Source organism: Neomonachus schauinslandi, chromosome 4 (genome assembly GCF_002201575.2).
Source record: "Neomonachus schauinslandi chromosome 4, ASM220157v2, whole genome shotgun sequence".
In the NCBI taxonomy this organism is placed as follows: domain Eukaryota; kingdom Metazoa; phylum Chordata; class Mammalia; order Carnivora; family Phocidae; genus Neomonachus; species Neomonachus schauinslandi.
Window position 1 is genome coordinate 187,266,460 of NC_058406.1, and position 22,575 is coordinate 187,289,034.

The 22,575-nt window shown below is 67.7% G+C and overlaps 2 protein-coding genes across 2 annotated transcripts in view; one reads left to right on the top strand and one right to left on the bottom strand.

Moving 5' to 3' along the window:
* The first annotated feature begins 506 nt into the window (after nt 1-506).
* On the top strand, nt 507-4,433 carry IQANK1 (IQ motif and ankyrin repeat containing 1). Its single transcript, XM_044914361.1, is given in 13 exon segments — nt 507-584; nt 817-850; nt 1,589-1,653; nt 1,655-1,708; nt 1,772-1,936; nt 2,033-2,224; nt 2,294-2,419; nt 2,800-2,963; nt 2,966-3,248; nt 3,460-3,568; nt 3,657-3,750; nt 3,826-3,960; nt 4,022-4,433. Coding segments are annotated over 13 exon segments (1,812 nt in total). The 3' UTR covers nt 4,335-4,433.
* A 30-nt stretch (nt 4,434-4,463) lies between these two features.
* Nucleotides 4,464-22,575, bottom strand: part of SCRIB (scribble planar cell polarity protein) — a 23,393-nt gene continuing 5,281 nt past the window's right edge. The window contains exons 2-38 of the mRNA XM_044914362.1: nt 22,422-22,571; nt 21,206-21,323; nt 21,019-21,097; nt 20,837-20,926; nt 20,679-20,735; nt 20,516-20,579; nt 20,346-20,420; nt 20,133-20,277; nt 19,637-19,755; nt 19,225-19,424; nt 18,970-19,136; nt 18,762-18,892; nt 18,539-18,664; nt 17,681-17,848; nt 17,048-17,437; nt 16,329-16,391; nt 15,839-15,928; nt 15,241-15,318; nt 14,241-14,564; nt 14,063-14,143; nt 13,724-13,978; nt 13,304-13,414; nt 12,911-13,204; nt 12,622-12,810; nt 8,554-8,664; nt 8,426-8,470; nt 8,134-8,208; nt 7,297-7,359; nt 6,483-6,590; nt 6,235-6,394; nt 6,020-6,161; nt 5,746-5,931; nt 5,509-5,651; nt 5,395-5,432; nt 5,216-5,290; nt 4,934-4,985; nt 4,464-4,843 (exon numbers count right to left, since the gene is read on the bottom strand). Of these exons, the coding sequence (XP_044770297.1) occupies nt 4,698-4,843; nt 4,934-4,985; nt 5,216-5,290; nt 5,395-5,432; nt 5,509-5,651; nt 5,746-5,931; nt 6,020-6,161; nt 6,235-6,394; nt 6,483-6,590; nt 7,297-7,359; nt 8,134-8,208; nt 8,426-8,470; nt 8,554-8,664; nt 12,622-12,810; nt 12,911-13,204; nt 13,304-13,414; nt 13,724-13,978; nt 14,063-14,143; nt 14,241-14,564; nt 15,241-15,318; nt 15,839-15,928; nt 16,329-16,391; nt 17,048-17,437; nt 17,681-17,848; nt 18,539-18,664; nt 18,762-18,892; nt 18,970-19,136; nt 19,225-19,424; nt 19,637-19,755; nt 20,133-20,277; nt 20,346-20,420; nt 20,516-20,579; nt 20,679-20,735; nt 20,837-20,926; nt 21,019-21,097; nt 21,206-21,323; nt 22,422-22,571 (4,908 nt within the window). The 3' untranslated portion in view covers nt 4,464-4,697. The remainder of the gene's footprint in view (nt 4,844-4,933; nt 4,986-5,215; nt 5,291-5,394; nt 5,433-5,508; nt 5,652-5,745; nt 5,932-6,019; nt 6,162-6,234; nt 6,395-6,482; nt 6,591-7,296; nt 7,360-8,133; nt 8,209-8,425; nt 8,471-8,553; nt 8,665-12,621; nt 12,811-12,910; nt 13,205-13,303; nt 13,415-13,723; nt 13,979-14,062; nt 14,144-14,240; nt 14,565-15,240; nt 15,319-15,838; nt 15,929-16,328; nt 16,392-17,047; nt 17,438-17,680; nt 17,849-18,538; nt 18,665-18,761; nt 18,893-18,969; nt 19,137-19,224; nt 19,425-19,636; nt 19,756-20,132; nt 20,278-20,345; nt 20,421-20,515; nt 20,580-20,678; nt 20,736-20,836; nt 20,927-21,018; nt 21,098-21,205; nt 21,324-22,421; nt 22,572-22,575) is intronic.

The following is a 22,575-nucleotide window of genomic DNA, read 5'->3' on the forward strand; positions in this document are numbered from 1 at the left end:
CGCAGTCGGTGGGAAGGCTGGGAGAAGTGCGTCCTGAATCTTCCTGAGCTAACGCTAACCCTTCAGAATTCTGTGGACACTGATCACCGACTTGTAACATGCACTGTGGCTGTGAAATGTGAAGCATTGCAGCAGAGCCTGACTTGCTTTCTGTTTCTAGCTGGCTGCTTGAGGAGCTTTTGTTTTTTTAAGGTTCAACAACCTGGTTAGGATGTGCCAGTCGTTTTGATTACCGGTATATTTTTTGTCACTCTTAAGATGTACTTCGGGAAGTTTTTCTGTATTTTATCTCTAAATATTTTCCGCATTGCTGGTCCCTGCTTCCCAGAGTTTCCGCTCGTCTCATCCACGATCGCCATCCCCACTCCCCGCAATAGCGCGCCCTCCCTGGGTCTCCTCGTCTGCACCCACTCTCCATCCTGACTCTTCCCGAGTCTCTGACCCTGTCTCACTGAACCCCTCCGAGGCTCCTTCGTGACTCACGGAGCTGTCGGGGAGTGGGCTTCATGGCCTGTTTCCGTGGGGCCACCACGCCGTCGCCGTGCTGTCCGCTACAGTCTGTCCCGCCGAGCGTGGTCAGCGCTGTGAGGCCTGGAGAACTCCAGAAGCACGCGAAGCAGTTCCAAACGTTCGCGAGCCTGCGAGCGCTCGAGCATTAGGCTGTTGAAAAGCCCTGTGGGGAGTGACGCGGAGGCCCGAGAGGCAACCGACCGAGCTCAGGCGGGCACAGAGCCCACGGGGTGGGGTGCAGGCGGCGTCCAGAGCTCGGCCTCCGCTCAGACGTCCCGCCGTGGCTGGTGTGCGGGGGCATAACAGCCTGAGGCTCCCTCTTCTGAGTCCCAGTGGGCTGGTGGGTGGGGACCCCCGCTTCAGCCTGGCCAGCCCAGCCTCCACACGTGGCTGCCTGAATGCTAGGGGGGCCTCCGGCTTTCGGGGAGGGGTCCTGGGGGGTGCATGGGACTTCTGTGCTGGAGGCCGTCTTCCTCACCACCCCTCAGGTTCCCTACTAGCTCCTCCAGCTGGTCCTCCGCAGCTGGCTCTCCGGGGGCCCCAGCTATGTCCCGGCTGGGGAAGGAGGGTCAGGAGGCCCCCGGCCCGCCCTCTGCTCTCAGCTCAGTTCTCATACCTCCTCCTCTGCTCTCTGCTGGTGGATTAATCCAGTGTGGCCTCGTTTGCAGATTTTAAAGATTTTATTTTTAAGCGATCTTTGCACCCAACATGGGGCTCAAACTTACAACCCTGAGGGTTTTTTTTTTTTTTTAAGATTTTATTTATTTGAGAGAGAGAGAGAGCATGGGGTGGGGGGAGGAGGCGGGGAGGAGAAGAGGGAGAAGCAGGCGTCCCACCGAGCAGGGAGCCCGATGCGGGGCTCGATCCCAGGACACTGGGATCACGACCTGAGCCGAAGGCAGCCGCTTAACCCACTGAGCCACCCAGGCGCCCCTGCCTTTGTGGATTTTAGAACATTTCTGGCCCTTGGTTGGGTGGGAAGGCATGTGGACCTAGAGATCCGGCGCACCCGGTGTGGGAGGCCCCAGGGGCTCTGGACGGCAGCTTGGACGGACCCCTGAGCCCCTCGGCCCCCCAGGACCGGCTGCGGAGGACCGAGCCGCCACCGTCATCCAGCGCGCCTTCCGGCAGCTCCTGGCCAGGAAAGGAGCTGGCCCGCCGCCAGCGGGCGCACCAGGACCACCAGCGGCAGAGGGAGGTGAGGCCGGCCTGCGCGGCAGTGGGGGCGGCGGGGGCTCCCTCGGTCCGGCTCTGCCCGCAGGCCTTCATGGCCCTGGTGCGGAGGGAGCAGGAGGCAGCGCGGCGGCGGCGGGAGGCGGAGGAGGCGGCCGAGCGGCGGCGGCGGGCGGAGAAGCAGCGCGGGGCCGGGCTGCGGGAGGCGGCCTTCGACGGCGACGTGGGCGAAATCCAGGCGGTCCCGCGGCAGGTGGGCGGGGCGGCGGGCAGGGCGGTGGGCGGGGCGGCCCGGGGGGGGGGCGGTGTCCCGCGCGTGGTCACGTGGTCACCGCGGGCCTGCGCGCAGGCGGCCGAGCGGCTGACTCGCGGGGGCGTGGGCCACGACGAGGCGGGGGCTGCGCGGCGGCGGCGGCAGCGCGTGCCCCTGGTGGAGAGCGAGGACTGCAGCGGGAACACGCCGCCGTCGGAGGCGGCGGCCGGCGGGCAGCCCCTGGCCATCCAGCTGCTGGCCGAGCAGGGCGCCAGCCCCAACAGCAAGGTGGGCGCGGGGCCGGGGCTGGGGCCACGGCCGCCCCCGCGGAGCCCGGCTCAGGAGCCCCTCGCGCAGGGCGCCTTCGGCCGGACGCCGCAGTACCGAGCAGTTTTCGGGGGGCACCTGGAAGCCGTGGAGGTGCTGCTGAAGCTCGGAGCCGACCCCCGGGTGTACGCGGATGACGGTAGCCCGCCGGAGCAGGTGTGTGTGTGAGCGTGGCCAGGAGCACCCCCTCCCCTGCAGCGGCCGGCCCCTTACCGCTCCTGGAGGGGTGTCGTGCGGGCCCCGACGGCTAGGGAAGGGAACTGCAGGGTGGGCCCCGGGTGTGCCAAAGGCAGTGGAACGCCTGCAGGGGGCCTGGGGGACTGGCCAGCGGGGGGTGTGGAGCGAGGGGGGGATCCGGCAAAGGGATGGAGAGGCCAGAGGACCTTTGGGTGTCTCATTCTGGGGGGCAGCTGCACCATGATAAGGCTTTGGGGCCATGTTTCTGCCAGTTGGCGCCCTTTTTCCATAAAATGGGAGAGCGAGGCAGAGCGTGGCACACACGCTCTGAGCTCGCGGCCAGTGTCGTCTGTGCCTAGGTGGCCTCCCTGGACACCGTGGCTGGTGTGCTGCGGTCGTGGGACCTGAGCCTCACGGAGGCCATGCTCCAGAACATGGAGGCCGAGCCGCAGCGCCGGGCCCAGGAGGCGGCAGAGGCCAAGCGGTGCGGCGGGGGGCTGGGGGGGGGCAGGGAGGGCCTCTGATGACCGGGCCACCCCCCCCCCAGCATGAACCTCAACGTCCCGCAGTTGGCAAGGGCACAGCAGCAGCGCACACACAGGTGAGCGGCCCCCTGGTGCAGGGACGGGGGTGGGGACAGGCAGGCTGGCCCTGGCCTCAGAGGGATGGAGCGGGTCTGGAGGGCAGCAGGCCAGGCCGGCCCGGTCCCCGCGCCCAGCTGCAGCAGGCCTACTGTGAGCTCGCCGGAGGATTGCCGAGCGCGGAGTGTGGGCCGAGCTGCCCAGGCCGGGCTGAGCTCGCCCTGCAGGTGGGCTTTCTCCCTCCCTGGCCTGGGCTTCCGGGGGCCTGCGGCCCCTCCCCCCAAGCGTGGGCACCACCTTCCAGCAGCAGCCCCCCCCCCCCCCCCCCGGCGGGCGGGGAGGGGGGCCGCCCCCCCCTCCTCAGGTGTCTGGGCCGCCCCACGTGGAGGGGGTAAAGCCTCGTTCTGAGTGGAGCCTGGGGCCCCTCGTCTCCCGCAGGCCATCAGGGACGCAGAGACCCAAGTGGACCGGCTTTGGCTGGAGGCCCGGAAGGCCGAGGAGACGCTGGCCATGGCCAGGCTAGAGCTGCGGGAGCAGACCCAGGAGGGTGGGCGGCGCTGGGGGGCCGGGCCCAGGGAGGGGGATCAGGGATCGGGTCCTCCCGTTGGAGCCCCGGCCCACTTACGACTCCACAGGGGAGGAGGTGGTGCGCGGGCTGAAATGCCGGGTCACCGAGCTGCACGACGTCCTAATGAAGGATGTGGGCAACCACATCTGCGCCGATGGCCGGTCAGCGGTCGGGCTTGAGTGGGACAGCGGGCGGAGCGTTTGGGTGGGCAGCGGTGACCTGGTGGCCGCTCCCAGGTGGCCTCTTGTCATCGACCCTTAGGGCCAGGCAGCCACCTTCCTGCGCTACCAGGACACCAACTACGTGGACGCAGTGAACCCCGCGCACCTGCGGCCGGACAGGATCTGGCTGGCGCTGCTGGGGGCGCTCAGGTGAGCCGGCGGAAGGCGGGGCCCCTCGACCGGGCGCCTCACCCACCGGCCTGCCCCGCAGGTACGGGAAGCCGCTGGTGTTCTACTTGCGCGAGGCGGACCTGCTCCCTGTGGTGCGGAGGCAGCTGGAGGCCCTGCGGCCGGGGCTGGCGCGGGAGCTGCTGAGCCAGGGGCTCCTGGAGCGGGAGGGCTACCTGTCGCTGCTGCGGCCTGCCCACGAGCCTGAGTACAGCCCCTCGCGCTTGCAGGCGCCGCGCCTGGGGCACTTCCGCGTCATCTTCGTCACCAAGGCCCAGCGGCCACCGGCCAAGCAGCTGCAGCTCCCTGTGTGGGTGCTGCGCCCCCTGGGGACCCCTAGGGCCGAGCCCCAATAAAGCTTGGGCCGCCGGCCTCGGGGCCTGGGACTGCCTGCGTCCTGTGTGCACGCACCAAGTGGGGAGCAGGGCACGGGGGCCCAGCCTTGTGGGGGGGGCGGTGGGTAAGACAGATGGACAGACAAGAGGTAAAACGTAGTCAATTTTATTCTTCTTAAACCACAAAATAGAGTCTTTGGTTGTACAAACGTCACTAGTTACAGTCTTGCCAGCGGGTCCCAGCTGGGGAGGGGGCAGTTAGTCAGCGGCCGGAACTCCTGAGGGGTCTCTTTAAAATGCTAACACCCAGGTAAAAGACTCAGGGCAAGGGTGCTGGTGCAGCCGGCAGGGCCCCGCCCAGGTCGGGGGTGGCCCCCGGGGCCTCTAGGAGGGCACAGGGCCCAGGCCACGGCGCCCGGGCCGCACGGGGCGGCGACTGCTGCACAGAGCCACGTCCTCAGCGCCCACGGCGCCGGGCGAGGGCCGGCCCAGGAGCACCATGGCCACCTCTCCGTCCTCCTCCTGCGGGCCTGGTGGGCGAGGCAGGGCACGCAGTGAGCGATTCGGGGGCCGGGGCGGGCACCCTGGGTGCACCCTGAGGGCTGAGCCTGCCAACTCACCAGGGCTGGGAGATGGTTCCAGGGACCTCAGCTCCTCAGCAAAATCTGGGGACTGTGAGGGGGAGAAGAGTTAGGTCAGGACTGCACCCCAGGCCTGCCTGGAGCCGCCCCCAAGAACCTGGGTGGGGGTCCCCGTGGCGCCCTGGCCAAGGACGGGAGCTGGCTGGGGAGGCCCCGCGCCCACGGAACAGGACTCGAGACAGGCAGAGAGAGAGGGACAGGCCCGGGTGGCGGGCACAGGAGCAAAGCTGAGCGCGGCTGGCCTGTGGGCGGGCCCGGTACCTGCATGTCATAGACAGGTCTGGAAGAAGGGAGGGCTGCAAACACCCTGTAGTCAAACTTCCTCCCAGACAAGGCCTTGCAAGGACAGCGTGAGGGAGAAAGGCAGAGAGCGTGAAGAGGGGGAGGGAGGAGGAGTCTGGGGAGGGGTTCAGGGCAGGTGACAGCTGCTGGCTCCTCACCAGGCGTCCGGGGGAGGTGCTGGTCTGGGGCCCGAGGTCTGGGGGGACAAGAAGGGGGCGTTGGGAGAGGTCTGGGCCGCGGGGCGGGCCCCCCACCCCTGCCCAGCTACGGACCTTCCACGGGAGTGGGCGACGGGGTGGGTGCGGGCGAGGGGGCCTCGGCCAGCCGCTCCAGGGGCCCGCGCCTGCTCCGGCCCTCCTGGGACTTGCTGAGGACCATCTGCGCACGGAGAGCGTCCTGCTCCAGGGACTTCATCCTGCGGGCGACCGGGAGGTGGCGCGCTGGGCGGGCGGGCGGGCGGGCGCGGCAGCGGGGGTGGGATAGGCCTCCCGGGGCCCCCAGGGCCTCACCTGGCTGCCCTCCACAGTGCGCGCTTCTCGGCCTCCAGGGCGCGCCGCTCGGCAGGGGACAGAGCCCGATCAGGCACGGACAACTCCGGGCTCTGAACGCGGAGTCGCTCCTGATGGCGCCGTTCGGCTTTGGCTGTGCGCACCGGGGCGCCGCCCCCAAGGGGCTGCGGGGACGAGGGGCTGAGCCTGGGGCGGGAGACAGGGCAGGAGGACCAGGTGGGTGGGGTGCCACGGGCACGGGGACGCCCGGGAGACGTTCAGGGCTGCCGCTCACCCTGGGGCAGGGCCGGCCCAGGCTGGGGGCTCGGGTGGCTCCTCCTCCTCCTCCTCGGGGGCCTCCCCGTCCAGGTCCAGGGTGAGCCCGCTGTCCTCCGCCTCCCGCATCAGCTGCGTCCTCTTCTGCTGCAGCTTTCGGGCTGGGGTGGGGGTGGGGAGGGTTAGGTGAGACCCTGGCCCAGGCCCTCCCCACCTGCCGCTCTGGCCACCTACCTTCCTCCTCCTGCATCTTCCGCAGGTCGTCAGCACCCACCAGTGACACGCGCTTGGGGGGGCCCTCGGCCTGGGGCACCTGCACCTCCAGTTCAAAGTACTTCTGCCGCTCACGGAAAGACAGCTGCTCCGGGGAGGCCGTGGGCCCGGGTGCGGGGGGCTGTGGGAAGCGGGTCCTGAGACCTGGCCCCTCTGGGCGCATGCCTCATGCGCATGCGCGGGAGAAGGGCGGGCTGCCCACCGCGTACCTGGGCAGGGGTATTCTGCGGTGGGTGTGGGCCAGGTACAGCAGCAAAGGTCCTGTAGGCCTGCTTCACGTTGGCGGGCAGTGTGTCGGGGGAGGGTGGGGATGGGGGCTAGGGAGGGGGGCGCATGTGAGCCGGGGGAGGACAGCCATCCTGGCTGCAGCCGCCACCCCCCCCAGCTGTCCCCACCCGCTGCTCTGACTTCCGTGTCCTGTGGATCTGAGCACTCACAAGGCGGGGATCCCCTCTATCCCTGGGGGCCACGGAGCCCCCCGGCCAGGCCCAAGCCAGTTTTCTCAGCAAAACGCAGGGGCAGAGACCAGAAAGAGGGATTGGGGTTCAGGTAAGGGGATGGGGGGGATGGTGGAGGAAAGAGACCTGGAGCCAGGGGGGGTGGACGGGGTGGGTATCCAGGGGCACGGGGCCAACACTCGCCTGTCTGTCGTCTGCTGGGAAGGGGCAAAGGCTGGGAGCTGGCCTGTGCTTACCCCCTGCTGCAGCGCGGCAAGGGGGGTGCCCATGGCCTGGCCCTCCCATGCAGGAGACCCGGGGAGCCTCAGCAGGACCAAGGTGGCCCCCAGGGACTCATACGCAAGCAGGCAGGTGGCGGTGACGCATCCCTGACCACCCAGCTCTGTCTGCCCAGGGGCCACAGGGAGCCCCCCCACCCCCATCGCCGACCACCCCCGGCCAGGGAGGCGCTCCGGGCCGTGCCCTCACAGTCAGGAGTGGCAGCTGGAGGGGAGCGGCTGTCCCGCAGCACCACCTCCCTGGAAGAGGGGGCGCTGCCCTCCACCCCCACCTGGTGGGCACTCACCTGCTGGCAGCTGGGGGAGCAGGGGCCCTCAGCCATCTTCCCTCCTGTCGCCCCAGACAGTACCTGCAGGGGTCAGGCAGTGCCGGGGGGAGGGTCAGGCAGGGCTGCGGCCCCACGAGGAGGAGTTCTGCTGCTCTGTTCCGCTGTCCGTGAGCAGCTCCCCCACCCCTACCCTCCCCATGTACTCTGGAGCGGTGTGAGCCAGGGAGGCCCCAGCTCTCACCTGCCACCCCACGCTAGGCCCCCACCCCTCCTGGGGGCTTCCCACTCAGCTGCTCGTGGCTAAGGAGCGAAGGTCTACATTAAAGCCCCCAGCACAACCCCCCCACCCCCACCCCACGGAGCCCGGGCAGTGACCACTCGCCCTCCTGTAGGACTTCTGAGCCGCGGCCGGCTGGGCACAGCCTCGGGCAGGGCTGTTCATGGCTCTCGGGGGAGGGATGAGGCCCAACTCTCCGTCCTGCCCAGTGCCCGCCCCCCAGCTGTCAGCACTGGGCCACTGCCCAGCCCCTCCCCTTCTCGAAGCTGCTCCAGGCTGTTCCTGCCCGATCCCATCAGGACCCCCAAAGGTTCCGGTGGCCTCGAGCTGCCTGTGCTCCCCACTCCCCAGCCTGCTCAGTGACTCTGAAGGGGAGGGGGGCTTCCCAGGAGCCCCGAGGACGAAGAGAGACCGGTATCAGGTCAGGACGCAGAGCTCCAGCGTGGGGGCCCACGGCCCCTGCAGACCCTGCCTGCAAGCTCCGTGCCCTGGGGTCTCAGTGATGAGCAGGGGCTCAGACGGGCAGGACGGAGCTAAGATGAGCAGACGGAGAGCAGGCCAGTGACTCGGAAACTGACCCTGTGCGTGCCCCCAGCGCTGGGCACGGCGGCTAGAGTGCGGTAGTCCAGCTTGAGGCTCTCCAAGCTCTGGCCCTGGGGAGCAGAGTCCACACAGGGGAGGCGTGTCTGCACCCAAGCGGGGGGCCGGCAGATGCTGCCGAGAGCGGGCTGCAGCCACCTGCCCCCTGCACTGTGTCCACCCTGCGCCCTGCAGCGCCCCAGCAGGGAGGAGGCAGCCAGAGCCCGGCACCCCGGGGCCCGAGTGTGAAGAGAAGCCCGGTGTGTAGGGCAGGGGCGCCCAGTCACTCACCACGGCCTCTAGTCCCCACTGCGGGGTCTGTCCCGGCAGCTCCTTCTGCGGGCAGAGAGCACACCAGTCAGGGACCAGCAGCCTTGGGCTTCCCAGCCCCGCGGCCGCCGGCTGCAGGTGGTTCTGACCTTGCTGGAGCCCTCGGGGCTCAGCTCCCGGTCGATGGAGGAGATGCTCTCCAGGCTGTTCCGGCGGCCGAGGCCTGCCGCAAAGGGGTTGGCAATGACGCCCGGGGACACCTGAGGAGAGGAGCAGGCTGAGGGCCGGGACCCCCGGTCTCCAACGTCCCCTCCAGAGGTAGACTGGAGCCCCAGCTGAGGACCTGCCAGCGACCCACACAGCCAAGGCGGCCTCTGGGGTGGGGAGGCCTGTGACAGCACCGCTGGCCACGCAGGCTAGCCAAGGTCATGGATGCACATCATGGGTGTCGGGGCCATTCTGACTCGTGGCGGGAGGCAGGGGAGGCCGACTGTGGACACTGAGCCGCGGGGTGCCTGGTGGCTGTTTCTGGAATCTGCAGCGCGAGCACCCAGAAAGGACTCTGAAATAAAGGCCACAATGCAGGAGAGACCCAGCGGCTCCGAGCAAGGGAGAGCCCGCTGCCTGGTGGCCCGGACCCGGTGGGCAGGGCGGGGGACGGAGGGCAAGAGCGTGTGGCCATGAACTGTGCCTTGACCACAGACTCGGAGGGTGAACACAGACGGAAACACAGAATGGCTCTCTCCAACCTCACGAGAGATGAGGGGGATAGCTTGGCCTTGACCGACAGCAGGAACCAGAGTGGGGGCGGCATGGGAGACCCCCCGAAATGAACGGCCCCCACTGATGGGGGGCGGCTGTCAGTGTGGCCGAAACACAAACCCAGTGCAGCCGCCGTTCAGAAAAGCCAAGTGAGAGAATGAATGAGGGGAGGGAGCGGGGTAGCAGCCCCCCGGAAAGCAAGGACAGGAGGGGTCCCCTGCAGGGAAGAGGGAGCTCAAGGCCGGAAGCACGGAGCAGACATGGGGACGCTGTCACGACAAATGGTGCCGCTCACAAGGTGGGTACGACGACCGTGAGCTGTGGACAAAGACCCTAGAGATGCGGGCTCGGCAGGGACACGCAGGAGGCCCAACCAGCGCTGGGATTCTGACAAAAGTAGAAGATGTAGCGAGAGACACTAAGGAGCCCACCTTCCCGACTTCTGGAATGCCCCAGAGAGGTGGGGCCCTCAGGCCAGGGAGGACTGCAGACCACGGCGGGGCCGAGCGGGCAGCATGCGAGGCAAGGCCGCCGCCTGGTTCCTCTTGCCAGAGAAGGCCACACGCACAGGGAAGGGCTGCCCCATAGGGCAGGACGTGAACGCATGCTTTTCCGCAGTTGGAGACACTCACGCGCTGGCCATGAGACGTCCCGAGGCCGCGAGCACACCCAGGGCCCAGGTCTTGGCTTCTAAATACCACCTTCCGCTAAAAGGAACCAGTGCTCTTTGGAGAAGCAGGACGCAGGGCTGGGCGGGAGAGCACGGGGCGAGCGCAGGGTGTCAGGTGCCAGGAAGGAGGCTGCTCACGGGACGCTGAGCCACGTTAGAAGGGCCGGCCGGAAGCCGGGTCCGGGGCACAAAACCAGCAGCCACAGCGACAAACCGCCACCCATGAAAGAACGCAGAGGCCGGAGAGGGGCAGTAACAGCAAACGGGGGAGCCCCACCACGGGGGAGGAAGCCTCGCCCTAGCAGCGCAGAGCCAACGGATGAACGCGGAAGGAGCCACGAATAGAACACGGCTGTGGCCCACGCGCGGGCCTGATGCAGCAAACAGCACAGTGCTAGCGCTGGCGGGTGGGGACGTGCCCAGGAATGGGATGAACACTCTCGAAGCACCCCCACAAAACACATACTAATTCCAAAAGGGAAAGAGCCACTTTGGGGTGGGGCAACCCGGGGACAGCCCTATGGAGGCCGTCGGCAACGGGCCGCACCGCCATCTGTGCAGCGGTCAGCAGCCCTGGGACACTCTGCACGAGGTCAGGGTCGGGGACACTGGGGAGATGGGGTGGCCAGACGCCTGTGCACCCCTGGACCGAGCCCTCTGCTATGAAGGACACCGTGGGTCAGCTGGAGAGTTGGAGAGGCGCGCACGGGGCCTCTGAGCGAGACATTCTATGGCCTATCCTTGCCACTTTTTTCCAAGTTTAAAATTACTTTATGTATTTGCTTGTATTTTGCACAAAGAAATAATGGGGACACCTAGGTGGCTCAGTTAGAGGAACCTGCGATTCTTGATCTCGGGGTCATGAGTTCAAGCCCCATGTTGGCCGTGGAGCCTACTTACAAAATAACAGTACAAACTCACAGCTTCTCTCTAGAAACATCCACAGCCCAGGCTCCAAGTGCTGCCCGGCCCGACTGGGCTCTCAGGGCCAGGGGTCCCTGGAAACGGCCGGCGCCAGGGCAGGAAACAGCTGGATACCCGCTCACTCCAGAGAGCAAGGAAGCTGTCAAGTGACAGGTGTCCCACCGGGCAGACAGCCGCACACCCAACAAGGGCACAGTGTGGCCACAAACATCAACAACATACGGACCCGTGAATTCAGCAAGAAAAAAACACTCCAGCTGCCATCTCCGGAGATCTCCAAGACCCCAGCTTGTTCCTGAAAATGCGGACAAGATGAAGGGAAGGGAGCCTGGACGGCGTGGCTGGGGGGGCTCCTCCCTGCAGGCCGGTCTGCAGAAGGTGGGAGAGCGATGCACAGAGGACAGGCCGGAGCACCTCCCCCAGTGCGGGCAGTGAGGGAGGGCTGAAGGGGAAGGTGAGTGAGGACACGGCCCAAAGCACCAGCTCTCTGGGGAAGCCAGTGGAAGATGCGCTTGGGCAAGTGTGAGCCGGAAGCCAGAAGGCTTAGATTTCTAAAGCCTCAGAGAAGCCATTCTTAAAAAGTAAAAGTGACAAAAACATTTGTATCCTATGAAACAAGAGGCTGATGCTCAGAAGGTGAAAGAGTGCACGTCAGTTATGGCAGGACAGAGAGATGAATCCGAGCGCCCAGGCTGGCGGCCGGGGTGGGGGGCACGCAGGGTCACCCCAGGGCGCCTTCCTGCACAAACTCCCTAAAAGCCAAAGACGGGCTCCCAGGCTTGCTGGCTGATGTGCTGAGAACCCCTGGATGGCCACCCGCGGGAGGAAGGCACACGTGACTCGGGGAGGGACCGCCAAGCACATCCAAGTGTGTGCGCCCCCCCGTAACCCAGTGGATGTTCGCACCCTTCGCTGCGCGGCTGTTTTTTTCTTTCTCTTCGAATAAAAAGCTTTAAAATCAGTAAACGTACTGATTGAAACACCTCTAAACGCACGGATGAAATAGATAAAAGATAAAGGCTTCTCTGGACCACCCGGTCTAGCCGTAAGTCCTACGAGAAATTCCTCCCCGGAAACCACCAGGGTTCCCTTGAAGATGGAGGGAGATGTGGTCGTGGGCGTCTGGGCCGGAGCGAGGGGCGCCTGGGCCGGAGCGAGGGGCACGAGCGCAGGCTCCGTTCCCGTCGGCAGACGACACCCACCGAAGGACGAGCCCTCACCGGTAGTAAGTCACCAACCCAGAGACCCACCACGCACGGGCCGACCTGCGCTGACCACCCTGTCCCTCTGCAGGTGAGGAGTGTCAGTTACGCCCAGGGGCCCCACGGACAGCAGTGGAGAAGGTGGGACAGCGTGGGGACAGTGGGGGACAGCTGTCTGCTGAGGGGCTGCCGGGCCGGTCCGGAAGCTCCAGGCCCCTCCTGAGCAGAGGGGACGCCGAGGCTCAGAAGCCAGAGTCGCTCACTATGCGGGCCGGGCTCACTCTGGAGCCCAGTCCTGGTCCTGGCCGCCGGCCCTTGCTTTGGGGGGCCGGGCAGGACAGCTGGGCCCCCCACGTGCCCCACTGGGGCTTCTGCTGAGCAAGCTGTCTGCTGAGGGGCTGCCAGCACAGAACAGCGCCTGGACGGGCTGGGGGTCCCGTGCGTGTCTGCAGGTGCGGTCCTCAGGGGCCGCAGGGGCTGCCCCCCGCCCCCACCCTGCAGGTGCTGCCCATCTGCACGGCTCCATCGTGCCCCGCTCTTGGGCGCCGTCCCACCCGGGCACAGCCTGGCGCGGCCCGCAGCGCCCCCACGCACTGCCTCGCAGCGGCCTGGCCACACGCCCGGCCGGGCCGCGGGCCGCTGACAGGACAGACACTGACCTCGGTGGGGACGGCGGTGCCGGTGTCAAAGCCGTCACACACGAGCACGGTGAGGGTGTCGCCGACGCCGCGGAGCATCCGCACAGCCTCGCCGTGTGTCAGGCCGAGCAGGCTCTGCTGGTTCACCTCCAGCAGCCGAAGCCCCACCCGCAGCCGGCCATCGCGCCCGGCCGCTCCCGTGGGGCTCACCTGCAGAGACCGGGGCCTGGAGCTTCCGGACCGGCCGGCATCTGGGCCCTCGCCCCCCGAGAAACCCAGTGGGGCGGGTCTGGCCGAGGAGGGGCCTCACCTTGGAGATGAAGATGCCCTCATCTGTGGGATCACAGGGGTTCCCTGCGTGGCCCTTGGCGCCGCCTCGAATGCTGATGCCCAGCCTCTCCCCGGGGGCCTTCTGGATACAGAGCTCCCGCATGCCCGGGGGCGGGGGGTCCCTCCGCACGAGCAAGACCAGCTCCAGGCAGGGCCGAAGCAGGGCACTGACTGCCTCCTGGTGCGTGGCCTCCCGAATGTCCTGCCCGTTCACTGCCAGGATGCGGTCCCCAACCCGAAGGCCGCTGCGTGCAGCCAGGCCCCGTGGGAGCACCTGTCAGGAGAGGATGATGTCCCGCGGGCTGGAGGCCTTGCTGCCCCATGCCCGGGCTGGGCCCTCCTAGCACGGAGACGCCTGTGGGGCCTGCTCTACCTTGGAGATGAACACGCCAGGCTCCTGGATACCAAACGGGTGGCTGGAGTGATCGGAGCCCCCAACGATGCTGAGCCCCAGAGGGCCCCCGGCTCTCGGCAGGCAGATCTCCTGGGGATACGATACCGAGGGGCTGGCTGGAATGAACCTCTTGGGAGCAGCAAAGGGGCGCCCCTCCAGCCCAGAGGGTGTACGAGCCCCAGGTGGGGGCAGTCAGGTTATTAGGGATGGCGGGGGGGGAGGCGTCCCGGACACATCAGGACACACAAGCACACGAAAGACCACGTGCAGATGTGGCGACCTATGAAGCAGACCCCTAGGGGCCTGGCACCACAACGGAGAACGTGTGAGCACCTGCTTTCCTACCTGGAAGAACCGACGCCCCATACCTGAAACTTTACGGGGGGCGTGGGGTCTTACCTCCACTGGGTACGGCCCCTCCAAAGCAGCAGCCAGCAGGCTAGAGGCCAGCCTCAGCGGCCCAGAGTCCCCAGGGGTGGCAGTGACCACGGCGGTGGTGGCTGCAATGGGGGGGGGGGGGGAGTGTGGCAGAGGGCTGGGGGGAAGGGGCCCCCCGGCCTCCCGCTCCAGCAGTAGGGCGATGGTGGGGGAAGCGGCGGTCAGCAGGGAGACGGCGTGGTCGTGCCTGGCCTCAGTCATGTCCACCCCGTTGATCTGCAAGAGTGTGGCCAGTCAGGGTGCCCTGTGGGGTGAGCGGAGTGGATGGGGCAGTGAACAGGCCCCGCTACCCCCACTCACCGAGAGGACACGGTCGCCAACCTGCAGAGTGCCCGCCCGCTGGGCGGCGCCCCCCTCCGCGATGCGGGAGATGAAGATGCCCTGCGGGGGTGGGGGGCAGAGAGCCAGGGCCAGTGAGTCTAGTCCCTGTCCGGCCCCCCCTGAAGCACGCCCCGGCCCCCCGCCGCACCCGCCTCACCCCATCGCCAGCCCGGTAAGGCGTGGAGCCTTTCCCGCCGGCGATGCTGAAGCCCAGCCCCTTCTCGCTTCGCACAAGGCAGGCCACGTGGCGCTGGCGGGGGGGCCCGGCGGGCTCCGGCAGGGGCAGGGGCAGGCGCAGGCCAGCTCCCCGCCGTTCCCGAGGGCTGTAGTCGTCCTCGGGCCGCAGAGGCGTGACGGTGACCGCGTTCTCGGGCTCCACCATGCGCTCCCGCCACAGGCGCATCTGCACGGTGGCGCCGGCCCCCCGCAGCGCTTCCACAGCCTGGTGGTGCTCGGCGCTGTGCAGGGCCACGCCGTTCACCTGCGGAGCGGGACACCTGTCCGAACGGGGCCGTGGCCACGCGAGGGCTCTGAGTATGCCGCCCGCCCCGCCCAGACGGGAGACAGGAGGAGAACGAGCCGCAGGACTCCGGGCAGGCTAACCAGCCCCCAGACTGCGCGACCCCCGGGGGTGGGGGCAGGGCAGGACGCGAGCCAGGCTGACGGGAACACGGGGCTGCCCTTCCTGCTGGTCCTCACCTGGGTCCCCAGCCCTGCAATCCCCCGCCATCTGTCCCTCATCCAAGTAGCCCACGACTGACGACGCCCAGGGTCACTGGGCGTCTGACCCTGAGCCTCCACCCTGACGCGGCTCCGTGAGGCTCCCTCCCCTCAGCTCTCCCTGCTGTCTGGGCCGCGGCGGCTCCCCCCTAGAAGCTGCGGTGCAGCCTCAGCCCTGCCTGGCCCGACGGCCTCTGTCCACGGCCCCCTCCAGGCCCCGCAGAAAGGGCCGGTGGCCCTCAGACTCCATCCTGGTGCGTCAGTAATTAGCACAAGCACACAGTCTCCCAGGAGCCCCCCGACACAGCTGCCGAGGCTCCAGGGCACGACTAACGCCCCCCGCCCACCTCGCTGGAGGGCTGACCACCTCCCCAGGTGACCCTCTGCTCCCGACACAGCCGGGGCCGTGTGGAGCCCCAGATGCATCACTGACTCACCTCGAGGAGCTTGTCACCCACTCGGACGCCCGCCCGGGCTGCAGGGCCCTCCTCGGACACCCGAGAGATGAATATGCCCTGGAGAACGAGTGGGAGCTGAACAGAGAGAAAGGACAGAGGCCGTGGAGGGGCCCCCCTGTCCTGCTGGGGTAGCAACTGGAAGGCCTGGAAACGCCCTGCAAAGCCTGCAGAGACCCCAGGGCATGGGAAGAAGAGAACCGGGCCTGCGGCCAACCTGGGCTGCCTCACCACTGCAAGTCCCACGTGCCGCGGAGCCCAAGGCCACAGGTCAAGCTCCTGGGACGATCTGCAACCCCAAACCCAATAGAGGCAATACGGGAGAGAAGGCAGAGTGCCAAGGAGAACTCTGGCACCCCCCACCGGCTCTAACTAAGCCGCCCGGGTCGGTCCTGGGCCAGCAGTCGCAGCCAGTCACCTGGGGGGGCAGGGAGCCCTGAGCTTGAGCAAGTGCCCAGAACACAGTGGGCTGTGAGGTCCAAAGGGGCGTGGCACGGCAACCCTCAAAACCACAGAAGCCTCTTGGAGAAAAGGCGGGATGCGGGGGAGAGGGGTCCCCGAGGCAGCCGCAGCTCCTCACCTCGTCGTCACCCTTATAGGGCGTAGAGCCCTTACCACCAGCGATGCTGATACCCAGGCCCCCCGTCTGCCGCACGATGGTGAGCGTCAGCTGGAAACAGAACAGACCCTCGCTGTCTGGGGGCTGCCTGTGGGCCTGGCAGGGCACGGGGAGGGCCTGGTCCTGTCCGGTGGCCTGGGCGGCCCCAGGCAGCACAGAGGGGCTGCACGGGGCAGGGCACACCTGCATGGAGGCCCGAGGCCCTGCCCCACCTGCAGATGCCATCTCAACACCCCCGTCAAGACTGGCTACCTCCCCCAGGCCCCAACTCCACGTCTGTCCGTCTGTGTCAAAGAGCCGGGAGGCCCCATCCCTGAGGAGGGGGGCAGAAGCTCTTATGGGGCAGGGGTCTGGCGAGCGGGGCAGGGGCAGGAGGCACGAGAGCCCGCAGCCCAGGAAGCAAGGCCAGCAGCCCGGGACCCAGAGCACAAAGCAGAGAGCGAGTACAGACCTCTTCCTCCTCAATGCGTGCGGGCTCTATCAGCAGGTTATTGGCCTGGTCAAACGACACCCCCTGTTAGGACGGGACCAGCGAGGGCATGCAGGTGAGCTGCCGCCCGCCACCGCCTCACCCAGCCCCGCCAAGAGCAGAAAGGACAGGAACCACCACACCAAGCTCCCGCAGCCTGAGCACCAGCCCCTCCCGTCCAGTCTGGAAGTGTGGCCACACGGGGCAGCCTCAGCTGGTCGGGGGGCACCCCACAGCGGGCTGAGGCCGAGTCTGGCTGTCCTGGGCCCCTCAGCTGCCACAGCATCACGCCCGTGCTCAGGACAAAACCTCGACGTCAGATACACGTGGAGCGAGATGTCCCCAGGGAGCAGGCGGGACCTCTCGTGGGCCCCTGACGCCCACCTGACGGCCAGGGACAGGAGTCGCGTGAGGGTCCACAGTGGGCCCGAAGGCCAGCTCTGAGGAGGACCCGAGGAAGGAAGAGTCCAGGCAGTGATGCAGCTGCCAGACCCCGGGGCCCCAGTCTGAACCCAACCCAGGAGGACCCTGGAGTCAGCAGCCCTTGGGGGTGCCCTCCAACCCCCAGCCCCCGACAGCCAGACCCGGGACATGGGCCCAGAGCCGCTGGGCGAGCCGCCGGAGACCCCAGCACGGACCGCGGCCTGACGAGGAGGGGCCAGGGCAGCCCGGCTCGAGCGGGTGTGTGAACAGAAACCCACCTTGATGGAGGGTGCAGACACCAGAGCCTCCTCCTTCTCCTCCTCAGCCACTGCCGCCTCCTCCTCGTCCTCCTCGGCCTCCTCCTCTTCCTCCTCGGCCTCCTCCTCCTCGGCCCGAGGAGCCCAGGGCGTGTGGGGGCCGTTGTGCCAGGCCGCGGGCCCCACGGGGCCCTCCCCGTCCGGCGGCGTTCCCTGCAGCAAAGCCACAACCGCCTCGGGCTGCGGCAGCTTGGAAATCTTGAAGTGCTTCTTGTAGTGAGGGGTGTCCTTGCGGATAAGACGCTGTCGCCCGCCGGGCAGGGGCCAGGGTGCCGCGAGCTGCCCCTCCTCGCTCTCGCCGTCCTCCCCAGGGGGCAGCAGCAGTGTGTCCTCCGCGAAGCGCACCGTGGGCTGCGGGAAGCCCGGCGTGAGCACCGCGGCAGGGCCTGCCCCCGCCCCCAAGGGGCCCGGCGTCCCAGAGGCGCCGGACACCATGCTCGGGGCCGGGGAAGAGCCCGCAAGGGAACGTGTGGGGACACACACGGCTGGCAGAGGCCCAGCTGAGCTCCGGAGGGGAGAGCCCGCCCGGGAGGCCCAGCCGCACGCTGACTGGTCCTGCCCACACGTCTGCTCAGCCTCCGGCGCGAGCCTCACCTCCTCGTAAGTCTCCTCCGCAGCCTCCTCCTGGGTGTTGGCGGCGGCTTCCTGCTGGCTCAGCCCCTGTGTTTCGGCCAGCGGCCCCTCGGGTTCACCCTGGGAGGCTGTACCTGCGGACGGCTGCGAGTCCTCACTCAGACCAGACCCGGTGCTCAGCCTCTTGTCCTGCAGCCGGGTGGGCAGGGGGTCAGTCTGCAGCACCCCGGGCGGGGTCACCCCTGCACAGGTGGGGGTGGTCTGTCCCAGCCTCCACAGAGGCCGTGCAGAACCACAGTTCCGTGGCGCGGCCCCTCAAAGATCTTCCCCACGCAACCGAAAAACAAGAACCAGACGAGCTCCCAGGAGAACGGCAGCCTGAGAAAGCCCACGGCCCTGACGGGAGCACGGCTCTGCAAATGCAGCTTCGCAGGGTGGGGGGCCTGCCCTGCGTCCCCCCACAGGTGTCACCCTCCGGACCCCGAAGCTTCCCCTAGCCCTGTGGCTGCAGACCTCTAAAGGAGCAGGACTGGGTTTGCACGCTCTGGTCCCAGCTCCCTACGCCGAAGACGATCCTGCCCCCACCGCCCGCATGCGGACCCACGGGCCTCGATCTCCATCGCCTATGTCACCGGGAACGCGGCCGCGGCCGGCTCCCCCGCGCCCCTGCCCCGCACGCCCACGCCACACGCTCTCCTGCGGCCACCCCACAGCCCTTCGTGACACGGCCCTGCCCTGTGGAGAGCACAGCACGCCTGGCCCTGGACCCCTCCCCGCCCCCCCCGGCCAGCCCGGGCCCCCAGAGCCCCACAGCCAGGCTGACAAGACGCCCAGGGCTCCTGAGAGGTGCAAGCCTTCTGTGCGGGTTCCCACAGGCACCTCCTCCAGGGGTGAGGGCGGCCTGGACTCCGGCTGGCGGGCGTGGGCTTCGCCTCGGCGCTCCTCGACACCCCTCTTCATCACCTTCAGCTCGCTGGGGTGAGGCGTGGCCCGACGCTGCAGGCCCTGCAACACGCACGAGGGTGCAGAGTGGGGCAGGGCGGGGCAGGGGTCAGGGGAGGGCAGGGAGGAGGCAGCCCACCCAGGCAGCCCCCCGCCATACCCGCTTCTCAGCAGCAGCCCCGTCAGCATCGTCGCCGCACGTGGGGACCTCCAGAAACTGGATGACGCTCACGCGGCTGGGCGGGGCCTCGCTCCAGCTCTCTGAAGGGCTGCCCTGCTGCCCTGGGGCCTCTAAGGAAACCGAACGTCGGCGGGCCTGTCTGAGGCCGCACCCACCCCTGCCCGCAGCCGCCGGTTGCCGGACCTACCGAGGCTGGGCGGAGGTTGCTGCGGCAACAGGTAGCAGGTGAGCACCTTCTCGCCGGTCTGAGCGTCGTCCTCGGTCTGGAACCGGAGCATCGGCTGTGCCTGGTTCTCAGCCAACCATAGGGCCTTGAGGTTGAGGTGGGTGAGCGCAAACGGCAGACTCTGCAACCTGGCGGCCGGTGGGCACGGTCAGCTCAGCGGCGGCCGGTGGGCACAGTCCGCTCAGCGGGGGCCGGGCCGGGCGGCTGGGCACTCACCGGTTCCCGGCCACGTCTAGCACATGTAACTCAGCCGTGTGGGCGAGCTCCGGCGGCAGGGCGGCCAGGCGGTTGTCCCGCAAGGAGAGGACGCTGAGCGCCACGCAGCCTCCAATCTCCGGTGGCAGCACCTCTAGATGGTTCCGGTCCGCGTTGAGGTTGGTCAGCTTGGTCAGCTTCCCCAGAGAGCGGGGCAGAGCCTGGCCAGGAAGAGGGAGGGCCAGGGGTTGGCAGAAATCCGCTAGGGTTTGGAAGGAGAGGGGCACCCCTCAGGGCAGTCTCCAGCGTCCATGGGCATCACCCCCCGCCAACTGCTTCCTGCCAACATCCCCCCATCCAAGCAGACAGCCAGGCCCCACCACACAGCGGCCCCCCATCCTCGCTCCCCCGGTCCCGCCAGGCCGGGCCATACCGTCAGCAGGTTCTCCGTGAGGATTAGCTCAGAGAGGTTCTCACAGTCGCCGATGGCCTCGGTCACCTCACAGAGCCGGTTCTGGTCCACCTTCAGGATGGACAGCTGCTTCAGCTGACCTGGGTCGGGGAGACGTGGCGACAGGGCCGAGTGGGGTGGAGGGCCCGGCTGCCCATGCAGCACCCAGCTCGGAAAAGCCCCGCCCAAGCCCAGGGCAGCACTCCTCCCTGCCGCCTGCCCCGTCCTCCCCAGCCCCAGAGGGGACAGCTCTGCACACCCGCGTGCCCTGCCCCGTTCGCCGTCCACACCCTGCCACCACGACACGCCTCGGCTCCTCAGGAGCAGCACCCAGTCACCCCTCGCCCCAGCGTCCTTTCCCCTTCTCGGGGGCATCTCTCAGGGCCCAGATAGAGTCAGGGCCCTCCCCCCAGGGCCCCCCTCTAGGCCAAGGTTCACCGCCAGCCACGCCCCTCCCAGCGCCCAGGCTGGGGCTGACCGATGCCATCAGGAAGCCGCTGCAGCAGGTTCTGGGACAGCAGCAGGTCGGTGAGCAGCAGGAGCCCGCCGAGCTCCGCGGGCAGCTCCTCCAGCCGGTTTTCCGACACGTCCAGGCATACCAAACGTCGCAAGTTCCCCAGCTCCTGAGGGTGGGCACAGAGGGTCAGGGGACGGCCGGGTGCCAGCCAAGGGCTGCCACACCCTCACTCACCGGGGGCAGTGCTGACAACTGGTTCCGGTCCAACCACAGCTCACGGAGGTTGGGCAGCGCCCCGAGGGTATCAGGCTGCAGCAACAGATGGGGACAGAGCGGCAGGCTCAGAGGAACAGCCCGAGGTTCACCTGCCCCCCTGGCCCACGACGGCCCCGCCTTCTCCATACCAGTACTTCCAGCTCGTTGCCTCCCAGATCCAGCTGTTCCAGCTTGACCAGGAAAGACAAAGACCTACAGAACAAACAGCAGGTTCTGCTGTGGTCGCGTGGCCCAAGGCCCCCTAGGCCCGCGGCTCAAGCAAGTGCTGGAGAAAGACCCGCGCCCACTCACGCAGGCAAGGACTTGAGCAGGTTCTCCCGGAGCTCTAGGGTCACCAGGTTGGCGAGGCTGAAAGAGAGATCAGGGAGGGGAGTGATGGAAGCAGGGACAGTGGGGAGAGAGGGAGAAGTGGGGCTGAGCCGAGTACCCCTGCCCTGGAGGGCACGCACTTGCCCACATCCCCGGGCAGCGCCTGCAGGGACACGTCATTCAGCGCCAGGTGGGCCAGGCTGCGCAGCTGAGTGAAGCCTTCGGGGAGCCTGCGCCAGAGAAAGAGGAACCTCAGGTGTCCAGAACAGGGCTGTGGAAGCCCCCACGCCCGCCACTGCCCCCCACCACGGCCACCACCCACCTAGACAAGGGGTTCCCGCTGAAGTCTGCAATCTCCAGGGCCTTGCAGAACTTGATGCTCTCCGGGATCTCGGGGATGTCTGTGACAGGAGAGGGGTCACCGTGAAGACACACCCAGAGTCCCCAAGAGCTCAAAGCCCTTCCTGCCACCCGTAAGCTCCACCCCAGCCCTGCGCTGGGCTCCGCACCGTTCCGGGACACGTCCAGCTCCACCAGCTGCATAAAATTGGCCACCTCGGGGGGCAACCGCTGGATCTCGTTGTCACTCAGGCCCAGCTTGCGCAGGTTCAGCAGCCGAAAGAAGGGCTGCGGGCAGGGAGTGGGGTCAGGGGATGACAGACCCTGTAAGAGAGGGCCCCTCCAGAGCAGACACGAATTCACAAGTCACAGACCCCGTGGGCCTCTGCCTGCTCCAGGCCACACAGGAACCCAGGGTCCTGCCTCATCACCCCCGTCGACAGCAAAAAAAAAAAAAAAAGGAGACACAATCGTGTACCCACACCTGGCTGCACTTCTAACTTCCTAACTTCTGCCATCTGGTGCCTTGACATCACCTCAGACGCCTTCCCTGCCGCCATCTTCCCATAGGGCGGACCTCACGTGCCCAAAAGTCATCTGCTCCGAGCTGGGCGGTTCTCCGTTCCTTTCCCTGGGTGCTCCCGCAAGACTCCACTCGCCACCTGCAGCACCTCTTCTACCCACCCAGGAAGGGAGCCTGCCAGGGCCCACAGTGCTTTCTGCCACGGCACCCAACCACCCCGGCCCAAGTCTGTGGCAAGAACTTGACAGCTAGCTACAAAAAAGCCCCAAAAAACTCGACAAAAGCAGTGAAGCCCCACAAGCACAAGCAGCTCTGAAGGCTCCTGGAAACGGCGGGGGACAGAGCCCTCCCATCCAAGCCCAGGACGGGGCGCGGCACTCAGCCCCCAAGCCCTGGGCCACTCGGCACCCTGTCTCCAGAAAGAAAATCCTCTCGAGCTGCTTTCTTCAGCCTCTTCTCCAGAGCGGCCTTAGAAGGAAAGCAAGCTGGCCAGGAGGCGCGACCGCAAGGAGAGCTGGAGAGCCTGCAGACCTCAGCCCTACCAGGGCCAAGGAGCTCTCCGAGAGCTCCCCGGAGGTGCGAGCAGGCCGAGGCCAGGGCCGGGCTCCCCGCCTCCGGAGCAGCCCAGCAGGTTGGTGTCCACCTGCCAGGCCAGGCTCACCTCCCCCTGCGTCCACCCCGTCCCACCTACCACGGCCGCGGCTCTCGCCCCACCGCCGCTCTCCTAGGCTGCGCCCGGCCCCGCCACTCCCAGGCGCGCACCTGATGACCACTGCCACCTGGTGCCAGCGCCCGAGATCGCTGAGGAGGGTGCGGTCGGCCCGACCCCGCCGCCCGGTGCCCAGGTGCGGACGGCCGCTCACCTTGGGCAGCTCGCGCAGCTGGTTGGCGTCGAGGAGCAGCTCCTCCAGGCTGCGGCTGTAGCGGTAGATCTCCTCGGGCACGGCCTGCAGCGAGCAGTGCCGCTTGTCCACCGACTCCACGTGCCGGTTGCAGCGCCACAGCGGGATGCACTTG